Raw genomic sequence first — 25,896 nt, 5'->3', positions numbered from 1 at the left:
CACTCTATACAAGAAACACACCTCAGCAATAAAGATAGATATGAGACTCAGAGTGAAGGGCTGGAAAAAAGTTTTCCAAGCAAATGAACCCAAGAAACCAATGAATGAACTAGTCATCCTAATGTCTAGTATACTTGCAATGGAAATTAATCAACAGAGACAGAAAAGTACACTTCATACTCATCAAAGGAAAAAAAACTATCAAGATGATACAAATTCTGAACATCTATGCCCCCAAAACAAATTCACCCACATTTGTAAAAAGAAACACTGATAAAGCTTAAATTGCACACCAAACCTTACACATTAATAGTGGGAGACTTCAGCATCCCACTCTCACCAATAGACAGGCCATCCACATCTAGACAGAAACCAAACAAAATCTCAATGAAACAAACTAACAGATGTTATAAACCAAATGGACTTAACAAATATCTGCAGAATATTTTACCCAAACACAAAAGAGCATACCTTATTCTCATCACATCATGGATCCTTCTCCAAAATTAACCTTATAGTCATTCACAAAGCAAGTCTCAAGGGATACAAGAAAATTGAAATAACAGCTTGTGTTTGATCAGACCACCACGGATTAAAGCTGAACTTCAACAACAATAGAAATGTCAGAAAGCCAACACACTTGTGGAAACTAAACAATCTCTAGATCAGTGAAGAAATAAAGAAATGAAAGACTTTCTAGAATTCAATGAAAAAGAAGGCACAACATCACCAAATTTATGGAACACAATGAAAGCAATGCTAAGAGGTAAAAGTTCGTAGCACTAACTGCCTCCATAAAGAAATTAGAAAGTTCTCATACCAACATCTGAAAAGTAGCATACCTGAAAGGACTAGAGAAAAGAAGAAGAAGAAGAAGAAGAAGAAGAAGAAGAAGAAGAAGAAGAAGAAGAAGAAGAAGAAGAAGAAGAAGAAGAAGAAGAAGAAGAAGACGACACACCAAAGAGTAGAAGGCAGGAAATAATTAAAATCAGGGCTGAAGTCAATCAGTTAGAAATAAAGAAAACAAAACAAAAAAATCAACAGAACTAAGAACTGGTTCTTTGAGAAAATCCACAAAATAGACAAACCCTTAGCCAAACTAACAACAAGAAGACAGATACAGTATCCAAATAAAAAGAATTGGAAATGAAAAGGAAGACATAACACAGACACTGAGGAAATTCAAGGAATCCTTAAGTCTTACTTCAAAGGCCTATACTCCCCAACATTGGAAACTCTTAATGAAATGGATGATTTTCTAAACAAATATCACTTATCAAAGTTAAGTAAAAATCAGGTAAACTATTCAAACAGCCCTATAAACCCTAGGCAATAAAAGCAGTCATTAAAAGTCTCCTGGCACACACACACACAAAGCCCAGGACCAGATGGTTTTAGTGCAGAATTCTACCAGACATTCAAAGAACAGTGAATACCAATACTCTTCAAACTATTACACAAAATAGAAACAGAAGGAACACTGCCAAACTCAGTTTATGAAGCCACAGTCACCAGATACCAAAATCACACACTCAACAAACATAATTTTAGACCATTTTTTCTTATGAACATTGATGCAAAAAAAAAAAAACAACTCAATAGTCACAAACCGAATAGAGGAACACACCAAAAACATCATCCACTGTAATCAAGTAGGCTTCATCCCAGGGATGCAGGGATGGTTCAATGTACAAAAATCCATCAATGCAACCCACTGTATAAACATGATCACCTCATTAGATACTGAAAAGGCCTTTGACAAAATCCAACATCACTTCACATTAAAAGTCTTAGAGAGGTCAGAGATACAGGGCACAAACTTAAACGTAATCAAAGCAGTATACAGCAAGCCAATAGCCAACATCAAACTAAATGTAAAGAAACTTAAAGAAATTCCACTAAAATCAGGATCAGGATAACACTGTCCACTCTCTCCCTATCTTTTCAACATAGTGCTTGAAGTTCTGGCCATATCAATAAGACAACTAAAAGATATCAAAGAGATACAAGTTGGAAATGAAGACGTTCAAGTATCACTATTTGCAGAAAAATTACAGTATCTATATAAGCAACCCAAAAAGTCTACCAGAGAACACCTACAGCTGACAAACAGCCCCAGCAAAGTGTCTGGATATAAAATTAACTCCAAGAAATCAGTAGCCCACCTTTATACACAGGGTAAACAGGCTGAGAGGGAAATTAGGGAAGCAACACCCTTCATAATAGCCACAATTAATATAAAATATCTTGGTGTGACTCTAACCAACCAAGTGAAAGGTCTGGATGACAATGACTTCAAGTTGCTCAAGAGAGAAACTGAGGAAGATATAAAAAGATGGAAAGATCTCCAATGCTCATGGATTGGCTGGGATTACAAGCGGGCCACCATATCTACCCAACATTTACATTGTGTTCTGGGATCTCAAGTTTCATCTTCAGGCTTGCAGAACCATCACCCAAGAGCAAGAGTAATACACACACACACAATAATTTCATACATCAGCATGCATGTTGGCGTAGCTACTCATGGGGAGTCTCAAAGGACCCAAGGTCCTTCTTACTTCTTCTCTGGCATGCCTACCAAGCATCTTTTTGCCTCATCAAGGGGCCTTACCATTTCCAGACATTCCATCTGCATCCTAAGGAAGATGGAGGAAACTGTAACAGAGATAAAAGATAGATGTCTTTGCCTCTAGAAGCTTGCTTTCCGAGGGGCCCTCTGCACACATCCTTGGCCATTACTGTGTCCATCACACTTTAGAGAATCTAGCCAACTATTTTCAGATATAACCATTACTTCCCCCAGAAGAAATTGGGGTTATTTCTAAAAGGAGAAAATGAAGTTAATATAGGCAATCATTGTCTGCCTCAACAGCCATAAGTCCTACAAGACAAAATGAATCTCTGGTCCCAATGTAGGAATGAAACTACCACAGCTCTACTTAAGTTCAGGTAATTTTCAATCTAGCAGAAGACCGAGAAGCTCAAGTTAGCCTGTTTAGATCATGTGGGCCATTCTGTCATCTGTGGCTGCTGAGAAAACTGAAACAAAGCCCTGACATCATGACACCTATCCACAGCACCTACTTCTGCAGGCTAGGTTTATTTATATAAACCACTTATTATCTAGCACAAGACTCCAAGGCCCTGTTTTCTAGGTCAATAAAAGGTGTGTGGTTCACCTCACCTTTGTCTGGGCTAAATTTTATCTGCTGGCTAAATATGACCTAAAGTATGTGTCTCTCAACAGAAAGCTTTGTGTGAGTTCTACCCCAGGCCGAGCAGGCCTCTTAGTGCTGGGCTGACCTGGTGACCTGAAGCCCAGATCACAGACTTTTCTCACAGTGTGTGATCAGCTTGGCTTGAACTCTTACTACTGAGAAATATTGTTGGTAATAAAAGAGTTGTCGGGGTTTGGAGAGATATTTCGGTCTGTGAAGTACTTGTGCTTTCGAGCTTGCGGACCCCTTAGAACATATGAACCCATGTTTACAAAAAAAAAAAAGCAAACCAAAAACAGCTGGGCATGTTGGGTGCTTGAGCCAGGAGGATCCTTGGGGCTTGCTAACAAGACTAGCCAAGTTAGTCTGCTTGGTGAATTCCGGAACAATGAGAGACTTTGTCTCAAAATAAGGTAGACAACACCTGAGAAACAACACCCAAAGTTGTTCCTGATCCCGTATGCACAGCTCCTGCACACACACACTCCTGCACACACACATACACACACTCCTGCACACACACACACACACACACACACACACCATACAGATGCACCAAGTGCCAATGTTTATCACATGCCAACTATGGACTATGCCACTAGTGAACTCAAGCTACAGAGTCAGTCACCACTCTGTTAGGTTCTGTGGACTGAGTGTTTTATGGAATTTTTATGGGCTGGTCCCAGTGAGGATTAGAGCCAGACAGTATTGGCTCATTGTCTATTTAAATCAGTATCCTTGTTGCAAACCAAGACTCACAGTTCCTAGGTGATAACTGCCCGAGGCACTGTCTTCAACACTCCACGTGGGTTACACTACCATCTTTGCAAAAACTCTGAAAGAGAAGGCTGGCTGCTATTCTTGTTTTCTAAATTAGCAAACAGGGCAGACTGTTTGCATAACCCATTGCAGGAGATGGAGCGCAGCACAGAGACAACGGCAGGTTGCCGGGCTGTGGGACACAAGCTTTGTTCTAAGATTCAAGTCTGCTCCCTAGTTCACCCTGAGGATGTTGGACCCCACAGACTGAGGCCCTTGCTACTCAGCCCTTCCCTCAGTAGATTGTGCCTCTGTATGCAAATGATCTTCATTATACAGCTGAGGGAGAAGGATGTCACTTATGGATAGGGACTTTTTATTTAATGCATGCTCCTACATACACACACACACACACACACACACACATACACGTGTGAGCATACACGCCATCTAACAATGACTGGAAATACTTCTAGTTGACACAAGAGGAGGAAATAAGGTCACTGTTATCTGGAAAGCAAAAAGACCAGAGTCTACTAACATCCTACACCACACAGGAAAGCCATTATGGCAGGGACAAGCCAGCTCAAAGCACCCGTCCAGGCTGAGTGGAGGAACCCTGATTTCCTGTGAATCTATGAAGCTGGAATCACACTGCATGCATTAGTACTGCATGAAGTAAAAACTTGGACATCAGAAAGGTCAGGAGCCAGGTTAAGACCAAGAAGCCTTGAGTAGTTGGACAAGGACTAGGATCTGGGGTGTGATGTCAAAGCCCACTCTCTTGGCTACATTGGTTGGGTACCTTCACATCCTGCCTGTAGCTTTCAGCCTTCTGTGACTGGTGGCATTCCATGTAAGTGGACTGAGGAGGGGTTATTGGGTGTGCTTCCCAACCGCTGAGTGTGTTGAGTGTGCCTTGCCAACTGTCTAAACAAACGCTCAAGACTGTTCTAGAATTACAGAGTATGAATATGAGATGTCTCCTATAGGTTCCTATGCTTGAACATGGGGACCCCAGCAGATGAGCTGTTTAGGGAGGCTCTGGAAGCTCCTGGAGGTAGAGGAAGTAGGTCTCAAAGAAAGGATGTGGGACTTGAGATTTGATAGTCTGGCTATGTTTTATGCCCATTCCCTGATCCCTTCTGTTGGCCTTTCTGCTTCAATGGGAAGGTGTCCTGGGACTCAGAAGCCCATGAACCACACAGCTGTGAGGTGGGACAGTGTCCAAATGGAAGGGCATCATAAGACATGGGATCCTAGGAACCACACAGCTCTGAGAGGAAGCCTCCTCAGCAGAGGTGTTGCAGCTCGCAAGGAGGGATCTCCAGCTGAGCTGAGGAGCACAGGAGCCTCAGCTCTACTCCTTCTCTTCCCTTCTTCCCTTCATTTTGTCTTGTCTTCTTTTGATGAAAGAGTCACACCAGGCAGCAAATCCCAGAAAAGGGATTTATTGGAGGGTCTAGGGTGTGGAGAGACAAATCCAGGAATGGCTACCCATACTCCCAGGAAGGAGAAGATAACAGTGACTTGGACAAAAGGCAGTGCTTATGTAGGGGTTCTTGGAGGAAGAGCTTTCTAGAGTGGAGATTTCCAGGGTGTACTGGCTGGTTTTGTGTGTCAACTTGACACAAGCTGGAGTTATCACAGAGAAAGGAGCCTCCCTTGAGGAAATGCCTCCATGAGAGCCAGCTGTAAGGCATTTTCTCAATTAGTAATCAAGGGTGGGGGGTTCCCTTGTGGGTGGTGCCATTCCTGGGCTGGTGGTCTTGGGTTATATAAGAAAGCAAGCTGAGCAAGCCAGGGGAAGCAAGCCAGTATGTAACATCCCTCCATGACCTCTGCATCAGCTCCTGCTTCCTGACCTGCTTGAGTTCCAGTCTGGACATTCTTTGGTGATGAACAGCAATGTGGGAAGTGTAAGCTGAATAAACCCTTTCCTCCCCAACTTGCTTCTTGGTCATGATGTTTGTGCAGGAGTAGAAACCCTGACTAAGACACAGGGTGAGGATTGGTAGAATTTCAAGTCCTGAACTTGAAATTCAAGTTTCAAGGGAGTTCAGGGATTGGTGAGGTTTCCTGTTCAGAGATTGGTGTCTTTTTGTGCTCCTTGGGTTTCTTTGATCAGACTTGTCACCTAAAATTAGCATAATCTGGGGAATGATCCTGTTGAGGGGCTGGAGATGACCTTTGTGACCTTTACAGAGGCTGGAAATGCTCTTGTGACAGTTAGGGAGGTCTGGAGGAGGGGCCTGGCTGCAGGAGCTCCTCAATGGAGGGCCCGGCCACTTTCCTGCCTTGAGAGTTTACAAAGTTTACAAAGGGAGTCCACTGCAGGAAAAGCCTTCCAGGCCACCTGAGTGTTGTGAATATCCAACATTTTCACCCAGAACTTGAGTAGGAAAGAGGTCTTGGCTGCCTCCTGCACCACTGTAGGAGAGTCTGCTGCAATGCCTTACCCCTTAAGTAGATCCCAAAACACTACAAACCAGAATGAACCTCTCCCATTAAGTGGCTTCTTTTCAGATATGAGGTCACAGAAATAAGAAAATCAATTGATACCCTCAATATCAACATTGTGGTTCTTTTCAAAAAAATGTGGCATATTATAGCAAATACAGGACACTTTCAGAAACACACACAGTCACCTAGGACCAAAATGTCACAAAGCAGCCTCATCTGCATTAAGTACTGTTCACTCTGGTACTTTCTGTCTTCTTCCATTATAATAAACAAGGTGATTATTATTACAACCCAATTATTTCATCCCACCCACATTTAAAAAAATACTGAATATTTCATGATCCAAATTATATGACAGTCTAAATTAGACAAAACTAGGAGGGGGAGCAAGCCAGTAAATGTTTTTTCAGCAGACAAAGGGTGGGAGGAGATGATGACCAAGAGTCAGGAGGGAACCCTTGAGGCAATGGAGTGTTCTAGATCCTGATGTCTTTGTTGTACAGATGATTACGTGCTTGGCCATTTGCCAAATCTCACAAAACCACACTCAAATAACATGGTGATTATGCCAATTAAAGCTGATTATTGAAAGGTTAACCCCTGATGTGATTAGAGAATGTCAGCGTTTACATTTACTCTGCTTGGTTTGGAATCTCCTAGTGTCTTAGTCAGGGTTTCTACTCCTGCACAAACATCAGGACCAAGAAGCAAGTTGGGGAGGAAAGGGTTTATTCGGCTTACACTTCCCACATTGCTGTTCATCACTGAAGGAAGTCAGGACTGGAACTCAAACAGGTCAGAAACCAGTAGCTGATGCAGAGGCCATGGAGGGATGTTCTTTACTGGCTTGCTTCCCCTGGCTTGCTCAGCTTGCTTTCTTATAGAACCCAAGACTATCAGCCCAGGGATGGTATCACCCACAAGGGGCCTTTCCCTCTTGATCACTAATTGAGAAAATGCCTTACAGTTGGCTCTCATGGAGGAATTTCCTCAACTGAAGCTCCTTTCTCTGTGATAACTCCAGCTGTGTCAAGTTGACACAAAACCAGCCAGTACACCTACCATTCAAATTTCATGTCACAGACAACTTTGATGAACATTTTAAGTACAGAACCCTTGCCTCTATAAGCCAACCTTGAAAACTATTGATAGGTCATGACCTCAAAATATCCCCCAAATTTGGCACTTTGGGCATCTGAGCGAATAGCAGAAGAGGGTCAGTCACTGTGCCAGGTGGTCTTCCTTGAATTTCAACCTGATGAGATTTATAGAGAAACTTGGCCATGTCTGTGAGATTCTTTTGTATTGGGTTAAGTGGAGAAAGCAGACTTGCCCTAGCTGTGCCCGGTGCCATTCTGTGGGCTTCGATACTGGAAGACACTGACCTGAGCACCAGAATTCAAATGTATCCGGGCTATGGCTGCCCTGTGACCAGCTGCCTCAGGCTCCTGTTATGATGGGCTTTACCAGAGAACCACCAGCCAAAGTGAACCTTCCGTCCTAATGCTGCTCTTCTCCCATGTTTGTCACAGCAATGAGACAAGTGACACGGTCATTCCTGACCTTCATCCTTCCTCCTCGCCAAGTCTCCTCCTGTGCTACACAGTCTGAAACAATTTGTGGACACCAAGAGGAGGCTGAGCACACAGGCCTTCTTCCACCCCAGGCTAGCTTATCACCCTTGGGTAGACCCAGCTGATTCCTATCTTACTTCTGCATGACTGTCATAAAATGACACAGATGTGCTTGACTCTTTAGGGTCTTCACTTCCTTCTCACGTAATCCTTGGTAAGTACATGTGTTTGCTTTTCTCTTGCTTTCCTGGTCTTTCACCACAGGAACCTCTGTTGTGACCCTCAGGGCAGGAGGAGAGAGGGTACTTCTTTATACCTGCCCCTTTCCCACCCACTGCTTCAGGATGGACAGGTTCCCTAAGACCTAAACTGTGAAAGGCTCATGACAGAGACACATGCCATGTCTGCACGGTTATGAACTGGCTTTATAGATTTTAAAGGAGGAAACACGGAGACACAAATGCTTGATTCCCATGGAGAGTTATGTGATCATAAGAGGATAAGAATGGAGCAGACACCTCTGGCCAGATCAAAGCCTGTGCCTGCAGAGCCCAGAGCCTGGGACTGCAGAGCCCGGAGCCTGGGACTGCAGAGCCCAGAGCCTGGGACTACACAGCCACAGTATAGCTCAGAGCCTGTGACTACACAGCCACTGTATAGCCCATAAGCCTATGATTGCATAACCCAGAGACTCCAGTTGCATCGCCCAGAGCCTGTGACTACCTGGGCCACATTTTGTGGCTGCATGGCCCACTACGACTGCACAAGCCATAGTCCATCTACATGGCTGTGTGGTCCACAGTATGAACCTTCCAGGGAATGACCTCTCACACCAAGGAAAGTGTTTTATATTCCCCTTGAAGTTCTCTCTCTCTCTCTCTCTCTCTCTCTCTCTCTCTCTCTCTCTCTCTCTGAGCCACTTGTCAGTCGTAGTTGTTTGTCACTGCTTAAGTGTTGGCTCCAATCTGCCTTTACCACCTGAATATATCTTGCTGGTTTTGACAGATATTAGAGATTACATATCAAATAATGTCACAGCACAAAAGCAATTTCATATTAGTTTGAGTTTCTGTACGAAGGGTGATGAATAAAAAACAAAACCCGATTGAAGGGACCTTCACAAAGAGACCAAGGTCATGGGGTGTTGTGTGCTTCCGGAGAGCCCCAGTAAGCTTCATCTCGTCTCTCCATTTATTCATAAAATCCAGACAAAAGCATTTACCGGACTGTCAGCTCTATGATAAAACTTCCCACGCTGTCAACTAAAGATGACAAATTTGGGCACCAGCACTGGAAAGTCTCAGAGTAGATTAGTGGAGGTGGGGGTGGGGAGCAAGAATATGAACTGATAAAAAGAGCAAAAGAAATTGAAGAAAAATCCCCCTGTACCCCAGCCTCAGGAGTCATGGGGTTCCTGGATGCCATATCACCCCCACCACCACCACCACCACTCTCTCAGAATAACATTAATGGCCAGTGGACAATCTATATAATCAACGGTCTTGCTCAAAACTCAGTTTAGCCTGATAGGTTTGAATACAGGGCCTCCTGATAATTTTGCCCTTAGACATATTTTTTCTTGTCCTTAGCTCTCCAAGGAATTCCAACTGCACACTATTTTCTTTATGTCTTTTTCTGATATTTAAAAAAAAAATGTGAAATTCCACATATCCTGAGTTCCCATATCTAAATGGGAACTCAGAAATGCTAAAGAAAAGCCATGAAAATTCAGGGACTCTTGGGCCCACCTTTCCAAGTGAATGACTTCCCTAACTGGACAGTCACCTTCCCCTCGGGTGTCTCTCTCCCTGGACTAGCCTTCCGACGGGTCCTAGCTACCTTTCCTTTCCACACACCTGTGAGCCCGCCCACACACTAGAACTGTTGCCAAAGATGGAAGACTCGCCTGGGTCTTCAGGTGAGGCCGCCCAAAGTTAGGAGCTCTCGTGGAAGAATTAGAAAGTTACACCTTATAGGGTGAGGACACTGGAAAGGAAAAACAAAAGAAAGGCAAGTGTGTGAGATCTATTCTGCCAGAGTAATGTAAACCTTGGTCAGGGCAACCATGTTTCTCCTTCCGGGCCAATTGAGCAAGAAATAACCAACCATATTTTATTACTGTCTATTGTCATTTAGGGCCAGCTAAATCTCATTTTGTGCAGCCTCGAACTCAGGATGGCTGTTTGAGACAGGAGCGAGCTGGCCAGATTTATGATCGACGGCTTACCCTTCTTTAGCCTCAGCTCAGGAAGGGACTGTCTGTCCTCCGTTTAGCCTTTAGCTTGCTGGTCAGTCTGCAGTCTCCGCTGTTCTTGTTCGCTTCTGTGCTCAGCAGCAAGAGTGGTTCAAGCATGCTGAAATGTTGGCATTTGAAAGTTTTAAGTTGCCTCTGACACTCAACACATTCCACCCTTCTCCTTAACCCTAGCTTACCTGCCCCAAGAGAACCTCAGCTGAAACTCAGTGCTAGAATATTCTCTTCTTGACTCTAGTAGACCTTTCCCACAGCGTGGGCAGAAGGAAGTGCGTGTTATGAGCTCCCAGTGAAAGCCTCTGCTTCTTCCAGTGCTGGCTGGGGACAGTCCGCAGGTGTGTGGACATCTAGGGCAACTTACACTGCAGCCCCTGAAAACTGTCTGAGGTCAAAGACGCTGCCCTCGGCGATCTTTAACTATAAAAGCTATTGATTCAACAACAGCCCCAACCAGGCAAGTTGGTGTAAGTGAATTGCCAACCAGAGTTGAGCGTCCTGTGCTCAGGTCCCACGTTGTTCATGCACGGTGAGGCTCCGGGTCCACAAAGCAAAGACTGGGTTAGTCAGAAGCAGTAGCCGGGACAGAGGCACACATACAACAGTCTGAGGAGATGTGTTACCCTTTCAGGGACCCATCAGCTCAGCAAAAACCAGATCCCTGACTTGCATGCAGAAAAGAATTCCGAGATGAGGCAGTAAGAAGTGGAGTCCAGGTTCGTTAAAAACAGAAGTGTTCTAAAAGAAAGAAGGAAACACACCAACCCGGGAGCACAGGGTGGCTCCTCAGGAGAGCCATGTTCCTTAAAGACATTTTAAACACAGGTTTAGCGTTGAGGGTTAAATGAATGATGTGGAGGGGAGGGTCTGGGGGCGGGGCACAGGAGGAGGCGGGGCAGGAAGTTGGGTTGCAACCCGGAAGAGAGAAAGCAGGCAGCATTACTTGTGCACGAATTCTTGTTTGTTAGATGCCAAGAGAGGTTTCAGCTAGACTCTAGAGTGAGGGTCTCCTACTTCCCCTAGTGTCCATTTCCCTGTCTTGCTATCCTGCCTCAATTTGACTCAACATAACACACACACACACCAGAAACGTTAAGGGACATCTGGAATGCAGCAGGGGAAACACAGCCCTGTCCCTGACTGACCTGCTGGCTCCTAACCTGAATTTCCTCCTAGCAAGAGAGGGCCAGAATTAGACCTTAGCTTTCACGTCTCATGGCCAGCAAGGTCTCTGCTATTGTTCCCGAAGCTTTTCTTCCTTAGACTAAATCACAGAATCATCAGAAGCCCCACTGAAGCCTCCTGTGGGAGCCCTGGTGATTCTTATCTTCAAAGCTTTCTTCTTCTCTCCTCGGGCTGGAAATTTGCATGGCAGCTAAAGAAGAGTGAATTTGGGGCTGGCTCCCTTTGATAACCAAATGCTCTTCTTCTGCTTGCTTCTTACAGTTCTCAAAGAAGCCCAAGGATGAAGAAAATAAGTGCTTTATTGAGCTCCATGTAACCACTTTAGCTGGCCTGAGGAGCCATCTTCTGTCTTCTGTCATAAGTCAATTAATAACTTGGGCAGAAAGTATTAAAAAGTGACCACCGGTCCCAGGTTGAATGCCCGCACAAGAGCACACACATGATTGAGAAAATGAAAGAAACACAACCTCTTTGCTCTATGCAATCTGCTTTACCCTTAAGGAAACAGTCTGTACCAGGACTGGTTCAGGAATCATGAGACCCAGCACAGGCTAGGCTTAAGGTAAACTTGGGCAGTATAACCCAAAGTTGCCTGGAAAATCCACTCTTGTGTTGGAGATCCGCCAGGCTGATTGACTAAAGTGAATGGTGGAGACTTAGGGTATTGCAGATAGAGATGCAGATGTGTGCTGCCTGTGTTAGCCAACTCTGTATTTGATCTAACGTCCTTTTCATCATCAGTTAAATTCTTTGGGTTGCATACTTTTTAATTTCTTTTACTTTTGAGATAATTACACCATTTCCCCCTTCTTTTCTCCCTCCAAGCCCTACCATATTGCTTCTCCTTGTTCTCTTTCAAAGTGATAGCATCTTTTTTTTCATTAAATGTTGTTATATACATACATACATGCCTAAATACATAAATATACCCTGTTCAGTATGTATGTCACACACACACACACACATGTATATGCTTTGAGGGCTGACCATTGGTATTGGATAACCGGATCCTGTGTTCTTTCCTGGGCAAGACCATTTCTCCTAGTCTCAGTATTTTTTAGTTACCCATGGTTCTTTGTCTAGGGTTGCAGCCCCATGGACTCTCCCTATTTGCTTTGGCCCGCCTGTTGTTGTCCATGTCCAGCTCATGTTTAACAGACCATGGTGGTGAAACTTTATGGTATAGTTCTGACATTACTAGGAGACACAGTCTCATAGCAAACTCCCCAAGCTTCCAGCTATTACAGTCTTTGCCCCGCTTCCTCTGCAACGTCATTCCCCAAGCCTTAGTTGCAGTAGTGTTTTCTAGACATATGCATTGTGACTGAGCTCCACAATTCTGCACTTTGGTTGTGTGTTTTGTTTTTTGTTTTTTGTTTTTTTTTTTTTTCTGTAATAGTCTCTCTATCTGTTGCAGAAAAAAAGTTTCCATAATGAGAGGTGAGGAATATTCTTACCTGTGGGTGTAAGATCAAATATTTAGAGTATAGTTAGGGATTATGTTGTTTTAGTAAAGTGGTGGCTGTGGACTCCCCTTTACAACCCATCACTAGTCCTGGGTAGTTAGCTGGGTTTCTAGTATCAGGTCTGATTTTCTGTTGGTTACTGCTGTGTTAAAATGGTAGGTTACCTCTCAACAGCATACTAGGCCAAGACAGTTCCATGGGGAAGAGGTTTTATTGGGAGAGACAAGGTGGTGGCAAAAGAGGGAGTGGGGAGGAGAGAGAGAGAAGCGTTCTCCTTGTTTATATGGAAAAATAACGTAATGCAGGTAAAGGTGGGAGGTGAGCCAATTGGATTCTGGGACTATGGTGCCTGTTGCCTTGGAAACAGGTCTGCAGGTAGCACTGTCACCTATGTGATGTCATAGGTTTGGGAGGTCCTGATGCCAACAGTTACCACCAAGGTATGTGTGTCAGCATTGTACACTCACAGACATCAAGCTGTGCTGGTCTGGAGTGGATTCTCAACAGACCTGTAGGCCACTTTTCAAAGCGCCCAGAATGATGGAGATAAGACTTTTCTAAGCAAAGAGAAGAACTGGAGCCTCTACAGTTCATGCCTGCTCAAGAACGAGCCAACTTTCTGACTCCGGGGAGGACCTTAATTTATCAAGTAATGCCAATGATGCACTGTCGCAGTCTGAAGCCCAAGTAACCAGCGGGACTTGAACACCAACCAGCTCATTAGACTAGGACTGTGGGAACCACAGTCTAGAGTACAGGGGAATCCTTCTGTAGCTCTCCATGCACATTGTCTAAACAAGCAAGCGTGACTGTGTGCCAATAAAACTTTATTTAGAAAAGCAGAATGCTGCCTGGCCTAGGATCAGAGTTTACACCTCTTTCCTATAGGGATCTCTGTTGAGAACAGAAGGCCATAGGGGCAAGCTTCTATTTAGACAACATGGTGCTGATATGGCTATCGGGCACTGGGCATCTAAAAGGCTATGTTATACCAAATGACTGAGGCTGACCATCCAGGGTCCCCCAAAGTAAACTGTGATGACTATATAAATCATTGTATAGCTATTTGGGCAGAATGCAGTTGTGTGATTCTGAACAAATGTGTCTTTAAGGTCAAGGGATCAGCCTGTGTGTGTGTGTGTGTGTGTGTGTGTGTGTGTGTTTTATGCCTGTGTGTCTACCCACTGTGTGCCCTGAGTGGTGCACGTGTCCCTGAACCTGCCTGAGTATGGCCAATATATGTCAATAGGTACTTGCTGGAGGCTGTTTGCTGAGCCACCTGTGTGTTGGTAAATGAAGTATGTCTTGGATCTCTGTGGCTCCTGGAAATCTCTCCAAGATCCACTCTTCTCTTGACCCTTCTCCTTTCCTGCCGTCGGAGCTTGGACTGTACAACCTCCAACTCTTATTCATGCCCCTGCAGGGCTGGAGGATAAGTACTGAGAAAATGAATAACCTACGGATGATGCAACCAAGTCCTTGGCCCTTGAGGCTTTCCAATGTGAGCATGCAAATATAAGACGTGCCATGCCATAGAACTAACTGCAGGCAAGAGTCATGAAGGCTTGGCAGGATGTGGAACAAAAACACCCCGCACTACCTGTGGAGCTGAGCCTGCTTTTGGGAAGGGAAGGAAGGAGGCACCACCAAGAGCCACAGGCAAGCAAAGCTGGCTGCTGCGTTCAGTAAGGGTGGGGGTGGGAGGGAAGCAGGTTTGAAGGTTGGTGGGTGGCTCACTGCCTTCAGTAGCAGCAGCTGGAGTCTCTCCTCCTTCCTAGGCCTTCCTTTCCCAGCTGGGCTGTGCTTTCAGTCAGAGCTTCTCTGAGGCCTTCTCCTTCAGAAAAGAGCAATGCTGGCAGCTCTGCTCTCAGGTATCTCAGAGCAACAAAGAAAGTCAAACTCCTTATTAGTTGTTATAGCAACAAAGCAAACACTGCTGAGGTACTGGAAATGCCAGGCAGGCGACACTTGGAGAGCTGTAGTCACAACACAACACACCCTCCTCCCTGCCTGTGTGCAATGTCACACACACAGACATCTTGGTAGCTGGGTGCTGGATTTCTCAGTGATGAATCGGGGTGGGGGGCTCCCTCTTGAGTCTTCAAATCCAACTCCAGCTGATTCCCCGTGAGCGTCTTGAGTGGCCACACCTAGCTGGCTGCCTCCAGTTCTAAGTGTAATGTGAAGTTGACGGGCGGGCACTCTCCGCATCTCAGACTTATGTGCGCTCCTTAGTGTAGGATTTGCCAGCATTTACTAAGTGCGTTGAGATTATCTGGAGATGGCTATTCGAGGTGCAGATTTGGGCTCCACCACCATCCATGGAATGAATGTTTTACCAACGGTCAGAGACAGTGTGAACACTACCACCTTACCTTCTCATAGATTTAGCCAACTGGTCACCAGGCTGTCCTGGGCCAGCTGGGCCAAATCAGATTGGTTCAAGGAGCTTGCATTGAAATGAGCCAGCATTAACTACCATACCTCCACCTGAAATTCAACCTACAGGGTCCACCACCTCATTAGGAAACGGAAATAAACTCGAGGACTTAATGAGACTCTAAACACGTGTTCTGGCACCAAGGCAAGAGGTGTCTCTGCTGAGTTGGAACCTCGGGGGGGCTGGGGGTCGGGGTTGGGATGATTCTACAAATGTGAAGTGCGTATTCTACAAATGTGAAGACCTCAGTTTGACTCCCTAGCACACACATGCAAGGTGCTGGGTTTCTCATCGAAGAAAGAGCAAGGCGTGGCTGTGTGTTCCTATGACCCTGCCCTGAGGGTCAGAGAAGGTGGCTTCCAAGAGCTTCTGTTGGTGAAAGACCCTGTCTCAATGCAATAAAGTCACAATGATGACACCCTGTTCCAGCCTTGCCATGTGAGCCCATGAACCACACTCATATCACACACAGACACGCAGACACTCACACACAGTCATACAATACCTCTCTGTGTGTGTGTGTCTCTCTCTCTCTCTCTTACACACACACACACATTGTGTCTCCTCTCTCAAAGATAAGATATTGTTTTCCCCAATAGAAGACTATCCCTTCATATAGATGCATGTTATCTTTAGTGTTTCTTCTTATTTCCTAAACAATTGGATTAAATATTTTGAACTTATGAATTAGGCTTCTGAATTCAGAAGCACAATGTGTACAATAAAGTATAACCCGCCATGCCCATAGGTGAGTCTAACCTTGAATTCCAGAATTACATGATTGAATTCCAGAAATGTAAGCCATCCCCTCTGGTCCTTCGATGTTTCCTGTGTGCTTCTGCTTTCAACTGGTTGAACAGTCTTTGCAACAATGGGCTTACCTGCCTGGCCTCTAGTCCTCCCTCAAATTAACAACCCCAATACCACTTATTCCATGGTACAATTAAAACCCCAACCGAGTCAAAGAAGCATCTCAGAGTCTAGTCACCAGATTCCAGGTTCTGGGCAGCACTGGCATGTGCCTTTGAATTTAACTTTAATTATTACTAAGACCAGTGTTGCTCCCTGCCCATATCTGCACTTGTATGTTCACCCTGGAGGGAAAGATTTACAAAACCAAAACTTAGTTCAAGCCAACATCCCAATGGCTATAGGGCAGATAGCAGCGTGCCAAGTGTCTCCTGGCATGGCCTGAACATCTAATAACAGATAATATATAGGGCTTTTATTATCCATAGTGAAGCAGAGGCTGACAGCTACAATGTGGTTAAGTACCCTGCCCTTGTACTTATGAATAAAGCTTTATTTTTTTTCAAACAGGGAGGCAATGCACAAAGTCCAAACTACCCATATTCTAATTCTTTCTAGAAGTTGTCTCTGCCCCCAGGTTGCCTGTCTTGGGGAAGCTTACAGTCCAAGCTTGGGAATTTGGTGGCAGGGGTCCTAATGCAAGTCTCCCACCTAGCAAGTCTGTGTTCGTGGCTGTAGAGGTTAGTTTCTTCATAGTGTTTGAGACTGCCCATGGAGAAAGGAGAGAGGCTAGCTAAACTTCACAGAGCTACAGGAGGAAGTCAATGACACGACCCAGAAAAACTAAAATGTCTCCAAAAGGAGCCAGGGCCAGTGTGTCTAAGTCTCTTTCTTATTGATGGCCCTTTCCCTGAAGATCTCCAACGAGACCTCGCTTGCAGCTACCTCCATTCAGTAGCACTTCTCCGCACATCATTAGCTCGAGACTCGCTTTGGCAATTTCGACTTCATTAAAATTATAATTATTTCTTTCGTTGCCTTTCCTTTATCTGCTCCTCAACTTAAGCTCCTCATTGTCTGCCAAGGCCGAGGGAATCTAGGAGAGTCGCTTATGAGACTGGCTGCAAAAGCAAAGGAAAAGAAATGAAAAGCCAGGTAGAGCCAGAAAGGAAATGGAGCAGGGCGGGGAGGGGTGCTAAGTGTGCGTGGCGAGCTGCATTGTTACAGACAAAAATGGATCCATCTGGGAGAAGGAAGAACAAAAATTATGTGGGGGAGGTGGGGGGGGGAGCTGCAGAGAACCCAGACAGAGTACAGGTGCATTCTGGGAAGGCCATCAGACCCAGGACATTAAGTTGCCCTAAGCCATTCACTAATTATTAATTAATTTATATATATAATAATTCATTAATTATTAGCTGACTTCAGATCTCCTGAGATCTCTCACCTCCTGGGAAAGGTCCTGACCCGAGGTGTCCTTGGAATCCCAGCTCTGGAACAAGCAGTGCATTTAGCTTAGCAGGCTTGGGTTTTTAGCTAGGCTGAAGATATGGGGTTATAAGGTGTGTCTATCTCCCCTTTGAGCCTTTCTAGAAACGTTCAAACAGCAATGGGATGTTGAAGTGTTTTGTGGGAGCCTCTGCAATATATATATATATATTTTTTTTTTCCTGAAACTCATTAGGTATTTTCTTCCATGAAAATAATGGATTCAGAGGAAGCTGGTGTGCAGAAGTATGCATTCAAGGTGAATTCTCCCATATACAAAGAACGCCATTCCGAGGATGTGAATCTGACCTTCTCTCTCTATCTGTCCATCTGACACGCATCTATCAGGGGTCCAGGCTCAGCTCTAGGGCTGAACATTGTAGTTGTCAAACTCAGCAAAGACCATCCAGGTTGATTTGAACTCAAGATACAAGGGGCACTGTGAAACATACCCCTGTTCCGTGTCAAATTTGGACCTCACTTTTATTTTTAAATACCATATAAGCGCCACTTACCTGAAGATCAAGTTTAATTAGAGGACATGACAGTGAGCAAGGTGAGAGCCCCCAGCTTGCTTTTCCAGCCTGTCGAGAACATAACCTCTAATTGTCATGAGATTCAATTCCCATCTGGCACCTCCCCAGTGACACAGCCTGAAGAGCTGGATGACCTTCTCTTTAGAAGGCCGTCGCCCCTGGAGGCCCATCCGGCAGGTGCCACTCAGTACTGCAATTGCATCTTAATTCCCTTGATGCCCTCTTCTGGAAGGAATTGAGGTTCTCAATCTCAGGCAACAAAGCCTGAGTCTTTGTACCTCTGTGTGCCTAGAGTCCAGCAGAGCACCGGAGAAGAGAAGACTCCAGATCTGGTTAATGAATGAATGAAGAGGCGTGTCTGTGCCTGGATTTATGTCAAACACAATGCAGAACCCTGTTCCTAGTGCAGATACACCAAGTGGGGGCATAGAGAAAACTGACACCAGGACCCGGGGACCGGATGGTGAAGCTGCTTATTCTCAAATGCCTTACGTAAGTAGTCTACTCGAAATAAAGGCTTTTGAGGGGTGGGAGAGGGTTGAGGAGAACGCATGCTCATTGCAAGCTATATTAATGGGTCTTCTGAGGGGGTCTTCACTGAGAAGAATGAGTGGAAATGTTGATTTAATTCACTGGGAATACAACCAAATGCGAGTTCATGACTGAGCCAGAACCCCAGCCCCAGTCACAGAAGGATAGTGCAGAAAGAACTAACGAATACTGAAGAGGCGTTTTATTGTCCATGTTGACTATCTTACGACGGAAACACTTACAAGGAAAATCACACAAATCCACAGAGGGACAGACTCAGAGAGGCACAGGGGGCATTTGTCACCAATAGAAAATCAGTCCTTAGTAGCAACACTGACTCCTCTGTCCAGCTATAAAAACAGGGTGGGCTGATATTATCCAGCATGTTTCCATGAGGTTTGGGCTGTATCTTTAAAAAAAAAAAGAAAGAAAGAGAGAGAAAGAGAGAAAGAAAGAGAGAGAGAGAGAGAGGGAAAAAAATTTATACATATGTTGTTCTGCAGCGTTTCCCGTGGCCACACACATTAGCAGGGTGCGAAGCCGCTCTTCTTCATCTGCACTCTCCCTGGCTGTCCCTCTGTGTCCTCCTGCTGTGGCTGACACAGCACAAATGTGCTAACAGCTCTTGGCGGTTGCTGTCAGTGCTCAGACCGGTAGGTGGGGAAAGTCTCTGTCCGGTGAAGCTTCAGCGGGCTGGTGACATCTTTTCCAAAAAGAATTAGAGAGGACGAACAGTTATCTCTAAAGAAAGCTCAGGATCAAATTGGCTAGTACTACAATTGATTAAATTTACCAGAGAAAAGTGGCGTGTTCAGGACAGGAGACCGTATTCCTAAGGTCACTCACACAGATATGCAAATACGCATCACCAGGGAGTGTGTGATTAACATATCATTTGCATTTGGCCTTTGCCTTCAGCCCTGGTCAGTCCTTAGCAGCTGTGTTAACTCCTTAAACTTTCTGTAGTTCCTCCCTGTGTCGTGGAATTGGGGGGGGGGGGGCGGGGGGGAGGGGCGTGGAAAACACAGGTCTATGGAAAATTTTGATGTAGACACTCTTTGCAAACCTGACTCAGAATGAGACAACATTGCACATCTTCTTATGTCACTGTTAGAAGACTTTAACTTCCTCTATTCCAATTCAGTTTCCAGCCCAATGAACAAGTCAAGAATGTCCTCCCTTGAGAGGTCCCCTGGGAGAGGGGGCCAGGAGAATGGATGGAAATGGGGGGGGGGGTGAGATAAGCATCTCTAGGATTGTGCCAGAGACCTGGGATGGGGGAGGATCCAGGAGTCTATGAGGGGGACTCTAGCTGAGACTCCTAGCAGTGGGGGATATGAAGCCTGAAGCACCCTGTAGCCAGGCAGGACTCTCAGTGGAGGGATAAGGACAGCAACCCAGCCACAAAACCTTCCACCCAAAATTTGTCCTGACTACTAGAAGTGCAGGGACAAAGATAGAGCAGAAACTAAGGAATGGCCAATTACTGGCTCAACTCGAGACCCATCTAGTGCGCAACATGACACTATTAACCACCAACCAGAGAGCCTACAAGGGCTGGATCCAGCCTCCTCCACCCCACACAGATGTAGCAGATGTGCAGTTTGGTCTTCACACAGGTCCCCCAACAACTGAAGTGGGGCTGTCCCTGACTGTTGTCTGCTTGTGGATCCTGTTCCCCGAATTGGACTGCCTTGTCTGGCCTCAGTGGGAGAGGATGCACCTAGTCCTGCAGTGACTTGAGGTGCCAAGGTGGGTTGGACCTCCCTGAGGTGAAGGTGGGGGGAACAGGGTGAGGGGCCATGTGAAGGAGAGACTAGGAGAAGAGGAGCTGCGATTAAGATGTAAAGTTAATTAGTTAATTAATTAATTAATGAGAAAGAAAAAAAGGATGCCCACGCCCACCTCAGAGTTAATGCAGGGATTGGCAGGTTTCCTCTATACAGGGCCAGAGAGTAAAACTAAGTAGATATTAACAGCAGGGTAGCAGCCACGGTGAACACACAGTGTGTGAGCATGTACATCCCTGTAAAACTGTATTAAGAAACCCAGGATCCAGGCTGGAAAGCGCCTGGGAGAAACCAGTTTGCCCAGCCTGACAGCCAAGCACCCTTCATTTTATAAAACCAAGATGTTTTGCTGCCCCCTGCTGGCTAGGGGTGGCACAAGCAGCATTTTACAGGACTAGGGGAGTTCACAGTGGCACAGAGGCCGGACACAAGGAAGTAGGTGGGGGGAGCTCTGAGATCCAGCAAGTATGGATGCTTCAGGCACACTTTCAAAGCCACATTGTGTGGAACTGTTGAGCCAAGAGAAAAAGGTGGTTGGTGCCCTGTGGCTCTGAGGCTCCAAGGCCTTCAACTGACTTTCTATTCCTCTGTCACAACAGCCCTGACTGAGCCCTTAGGCCTCAGCTACCATCACCCCAGCCTCCCCACCACCGAGAAGAAACCGGAGTAACACCTGACACAAACCCAGCTCCCACTTGTACAAGATGAAAGGGAAGATGTCTTTCATTCTCCCACGAAGTTCTACTGAGGATTAAGGGACGTGCAAGGGGATTTGTGAGCTGCAACAGTTTTTGGAGTTATCCCAATCTCTGCCCCAAACTAAAACAGCTACAAAGAGAACCAAGGGCTCGGGCCAAGTAAAATGGCTCTGTGAGTGCCTGCCTCCAAGCCTTAGAACCCGAAGTAAGTCCTCAGAATCCACATGGTGGAGGAGAGAATAAATCCCAAAAACTGACTTCTGACCTCCTCACGTATAAGTCATCAATGCAAATCACACAGGCACACACACATATGTACACAAGCACACACAGGCACACACATATGCACACAGGCACACACATATGTACACAAGCACACACAGGCACACACATATGTACACATGCATACACATGTGCACACATACATGACCTCTTCACACACACGTGCACACACACATGACCTCACCATTGCATATGTCACCCGCACACATACACACCCAATTTTTTTTTACAAATTTTTTTTTTTTTTAAAGAGAGACACACAAAAGCTTGAACACTTGCAAGCCTCACATCTGAACCCAGGCTAGATTTCTGGCCTGCAGAGGTGGTGACGGGTGTTAAAGTTCCCAGTCACTTCTCACCTCCCAAGCAACCTGAACATGCGTTCTACTCTCTTTCTAATGCCCAAGCTGCAATATAGAAACATAGTATCCACGGGTGGACCTAGAACTACTGGGGTAGGTATATATTCCAGCACGTCTTTATTTGGTTTGGTAACAATTTCCTCCTGTGAGCACCTGGAGGTTCCACCTGGGTGTGTGGTAACAATTTCCTCCTGGGAGCAGAACGCCTGGGTGTGGCATTCAGGAAGACCCCACATCTCGAGTCAAGTGTGAGGTCCTTGTCAGCAGCGCCTTAACTCCAGAAGCTTCCAGAAAAACTGACAATGACCACAAGGGCCCAAGTGAAAGCCCGTGGCTAAACTGAATTCTTCAGTGAGGTGTGAAAGCTGGGTTTGGCTTCGGACAGGAAATGATGAGCTAGAGGGCCTTCTACACACTCCTGTGGGTGCTCAAGGGCCGTCTACCCACTCCCGTGGGATGCTAGAAAGCCAGTACCAGCCTGGGGTCCACACACTTGGGCTCAGGTACACTCTGGCCCACCACATGGCTGACTAGAGGAGGCTGCAGACATCTCTCAGATAAGGTTCATAATGCAAGTGACCTTGACGAAGGTCCCACCAGATCCATAATGTCCCCCCTCACCCACTCCATGTCCTCCACGACCCTGCCGATGTAAGCAGGATGACTGGTGTGTTAGGGTTTTACTGCTGTGAAGAGATACCATGACCATGGCAAGTCTTATAAAGGACATTTAATTGGGGTTGGCTTACAGGTTCAGAGATTCAGTCTATTATCATCAAGTGGGGAGCGTGGCAGCATCCAGGCAGGCAGAGCTGAGAGTTCTACATCTTCACCTGAAGGTTGCTAGTGGAAGACTGACTCCAGGCAGCTAGGAGTAGGGTCTTAAAGCCCACACCCACAGTGACACACCTACTCCAACAAGGCCACACCTCCAAATAGTGCCACTCCCTGGGCCAAGCATATGCAAACCTTGACACCTGGCTTGCCACCTTTCGCCATGACCTTTCTTAACAGCAGCACATGTGTAGGAGGGGTAGCACATGTGTTCAGCAAACAAGTGAACTCCCCAGCCTAGTCACTGGCTCTAAGAATCTATCCTCCTGAGAATGGACGTGAACTTGCACGGTCTGGGCTCAACCCCATGAAAGCATTCTGATCTTAGCACTCGGGCCTGTGGCTCACACTGGGGCAAGGGCCTCCTCTCAGAGCTAAGGACCATCTGATGACACTGCCAGGGCCTCAGAGCCTGGGTCCCTTGACAATTGCTCCACCTGTGAGTCCCGTGATCCTTAGAACGAATTGATTGATGTTTCCAATCCTTAATTCTTTACAACAGAGAAGATGATGAAGAGAAAGAGGAGGAGGAGGAGGAGGAGGAGGAGGAGGAAGAGGACTAGCTTGCCAGCTCCAGCTGTGGAGGTCATCACCAGGAGGATGGAAATAAGGCCAGCCATATGGTAGATTCCAGCAGGCACACATGGCACCATGCTTTGGTTTCCTGTCTGAGGAATGACACAGGGGCTTGCTTTTCCTTGGTTTCATTTTGAAATGAATGATTTTATTTGCAAGGCAGATTGGTGAGGGTGCTCTGGGAATCCTGACTCAATGGGAGATCTCTGACACAAGACTGAAGATTCTGAATGTGACTGATACAGGAATGAGGGCTGAGAACGGGCGCCCTGAGCTGAGGCCAGGCACTCCACGGCTCACGTGAGAAGCCGTCAGGCTGCTCCTCTGCTACCCCCTCCCCAGATCCTCTGCAATGCTAGACTTAAAACAGGATTCAGACCTGACACTACTGTGCTCAGCACCCTCAGCACACCGTGTACAAAGGAGTCTTGACCACTGGTTCCTGTCATCCAACCCCCTTCTCCATACCCCCACTCATTTTTGCCTCAGGACATTTGCGTTCACCAATCTGACTAGGAAGAACGTTTTCTTGGGCTGGAGAGATGGCTCGGCATTTGAGAGCACTGACTGCTCTTCCAGAGGTCCTAACTTCAATTCCCAGCAACCACATGGTGGCTCACAAACATCTGTAATGGGATCCGGTGCCCTCTTCTGGTGTGTCTGAAGACAGCTACAGTGTACTCACATACATGAAATAAATAAATCATGAAAGAGGAGGAAGAAGAGGAGGGGGAGGGGGAGGAAGAGGAGGAGGAGGAGGGGAGGGGAGAAAGTTTACTTTTTCTCCCTAATCCTCCATATGACTGCCTCTTCTAGAGTTAAAGTTTTGTTGTAAATGCTATGGCCTCTTCCGACAGCTACCTGATGGAGACAAGACCCTCAGGCCAGTAACTATGCCTCCCTTTGTGTGAACACTTTCTATAAAAACTATAAACATATTCCCTGTGGCTGTTACACGGATCAGATTTGAGGTAAATGTCTAATTGTCACTCACGACTCTCCATTAGCTTGCAAGCTGCTAGGAGGAAGACACATGGCTGCCATCCTCATGGCGCTGGCTCAGTAAGCAGGCACTGTGTCGATGGGAGGAAAAGAGGAGAACGCTAAGTCCTCCATAGATAGCAAATCTCAGAGGCATCGATAGCTCTTCTGGGCCCTAACGTTTTAGTACCAAGGAAATTTAAGACGCCAGTATGTTAGGTGCCCCGCAGAGAGTAACTTCTTTTATTACATTTTACTTCTTTAGTTCATATGTGCGCATCTCACATGTACACGTCGCTGCACACATGCTAAAGTCTGAGAAATGGGGGATTGAGTTCGTTCTCTCTCTCTCTCTCTCTCTCTCTCTCTCTCTCTCTCTCTCTCATCACCTAGGTCCTCGGGATGGAACCCGGGTTGTCCGTGCAGTGTCTGATGTACTTAACCACTGAGGCGCCTCGCTGGTCTGACCATAAAACTACCCTTGCGGGGCGCCAGTTTTACATTGTGAATATTTTGCCATCTTCTCCACTGTGAAATCTTTTATTTATTTATTTTTTAACCTCCTGCACTGCTGAGAGGCTCCTTCGGATATGTGGGCCAACAAAATTATGTTCACTGGTTCTCTTGCATGGATTTTCCTCAGATTTTATGCTAAGGGCTCACGTGTTCGCTTTGTATTCTCCTACCCACAGGAGAGTTCTTCTACACGGAAACTGGAACTCATGGGAGTGGCAGAGAAGATGAATTGAGTCCACTTTCATGAATGTAGCGCAAGTCAAAGCCAGATGCTTCCTTCACTGCGCCACCAATAATAAAACTCTATTCCCAAGGGTACCAGAAGGTGGCGCTCTAAGCCTAAATTTGGGAAGGTGAGACCTATTTTTCTCAAACCTGTCTGATAAATTCTAGTTTTTAGATTAATCACTTAGAGACGCCTTGAAACTTCAGCTTGAACTTCATCGGCGTAGATAATTTGAGCAGAGTCAACACTTCCTTGGCTACTTATCCAGACACTCAGGATCCATTTTTCCAACATCTATGTACAGTTGCTGCCAGCTTGAGGAACAGGGAGTAAGGAAGACCCAGTGGGGCTTGGAAGAGGCTCAGTTGGTAGACTGCTTGCTTCACATGCACAGAGCTCTGGGTTCTGTTCTCCAAGCACGATGTCACAATCCCAGCATCAGGGCATGGAGACAAAGGCATCAGAACTCAAGGTCCTCCTTGGCTACACAGTGAGTCTGAATCCAGCCTGGGCTACATGAGATCCTATCTCAGGAAGAAAGAAGACCCTCTACTTCCTCACATCCCACCTTTCAATACAGGATGGCGACCCCATGCAGGATCCAGAAGACACCAGGATCAAAAAGCAGCTGTGGCCTGCCTGCCCTCCTGGACACCATTGCTCCCGGGAAGTATAGTGATTACTAATAAACAGTGACATCCAACTGTGGCCTGGTTCCCACTGAGGAGCCTGGCTCCTTCATCTCAGGAGTGCCTCTAGCCAGGTTTGTGCACCAACAACAAACAGTAAAGTCCAAGGCAAGACATGGCAAGTGAGAAAGGACGAACTGGAGTTGTAGAGTTGTGGGAACGGCAGTATATTCCAGAAAGAGGAGGAGGAGCAGGAGGAAGAGCAGGAGAGGAGGAGGAGAGGAAGAAGAAGAGGAAGAAGAAGAGGAAGAAGAAGAAGAAGAGGAAGAAGAAGAAGA

General features: G+C 46.0%; 1 protein-coding gene across 1 annotated transcript in view; it reads right to left on the bottom strand.

The window, feature by feature from the left end:
* Positions 1-18,851: 18,851 nt before the first annotated feature.
* The window catches only part of Dok5 (docking protein 5), a 150,687-nt gene continuing 143,642 nt past the window's right edge, over positions 18,852-25,896 (bottom strand). Inside the window, exon 8 of the mRNA XM_021155776.2 lies at positions 18,852-19,367. Within this exon, the coding sequence (XP_021011435.1) occupies positions 19,303-19,367 (65 nt within the window). The 3' untranslated portion in view covers positions 18,852-19,302. The remainder of the gene's footprint in view (positions 19,368-25,896) is intronic.

This window comes from Mus caroli, chromosome 2, assembly GCF_900094665.2.
Source record: "Mus caroli chromosome 2, CAROLI_EIJ_v1.1, whole genome shotgun sequence".
Lineage (NCBI taxonomy): Eukaryota > Metazoa > Chordata > Mammalia > Rodentia > Muridae > Mus > Mus caroli.
The sequence above is the reverse complement of the archived record's forward strand: the minus strand, read 5'-3'. Positions and strand labels throughout refer to the sequence as shown.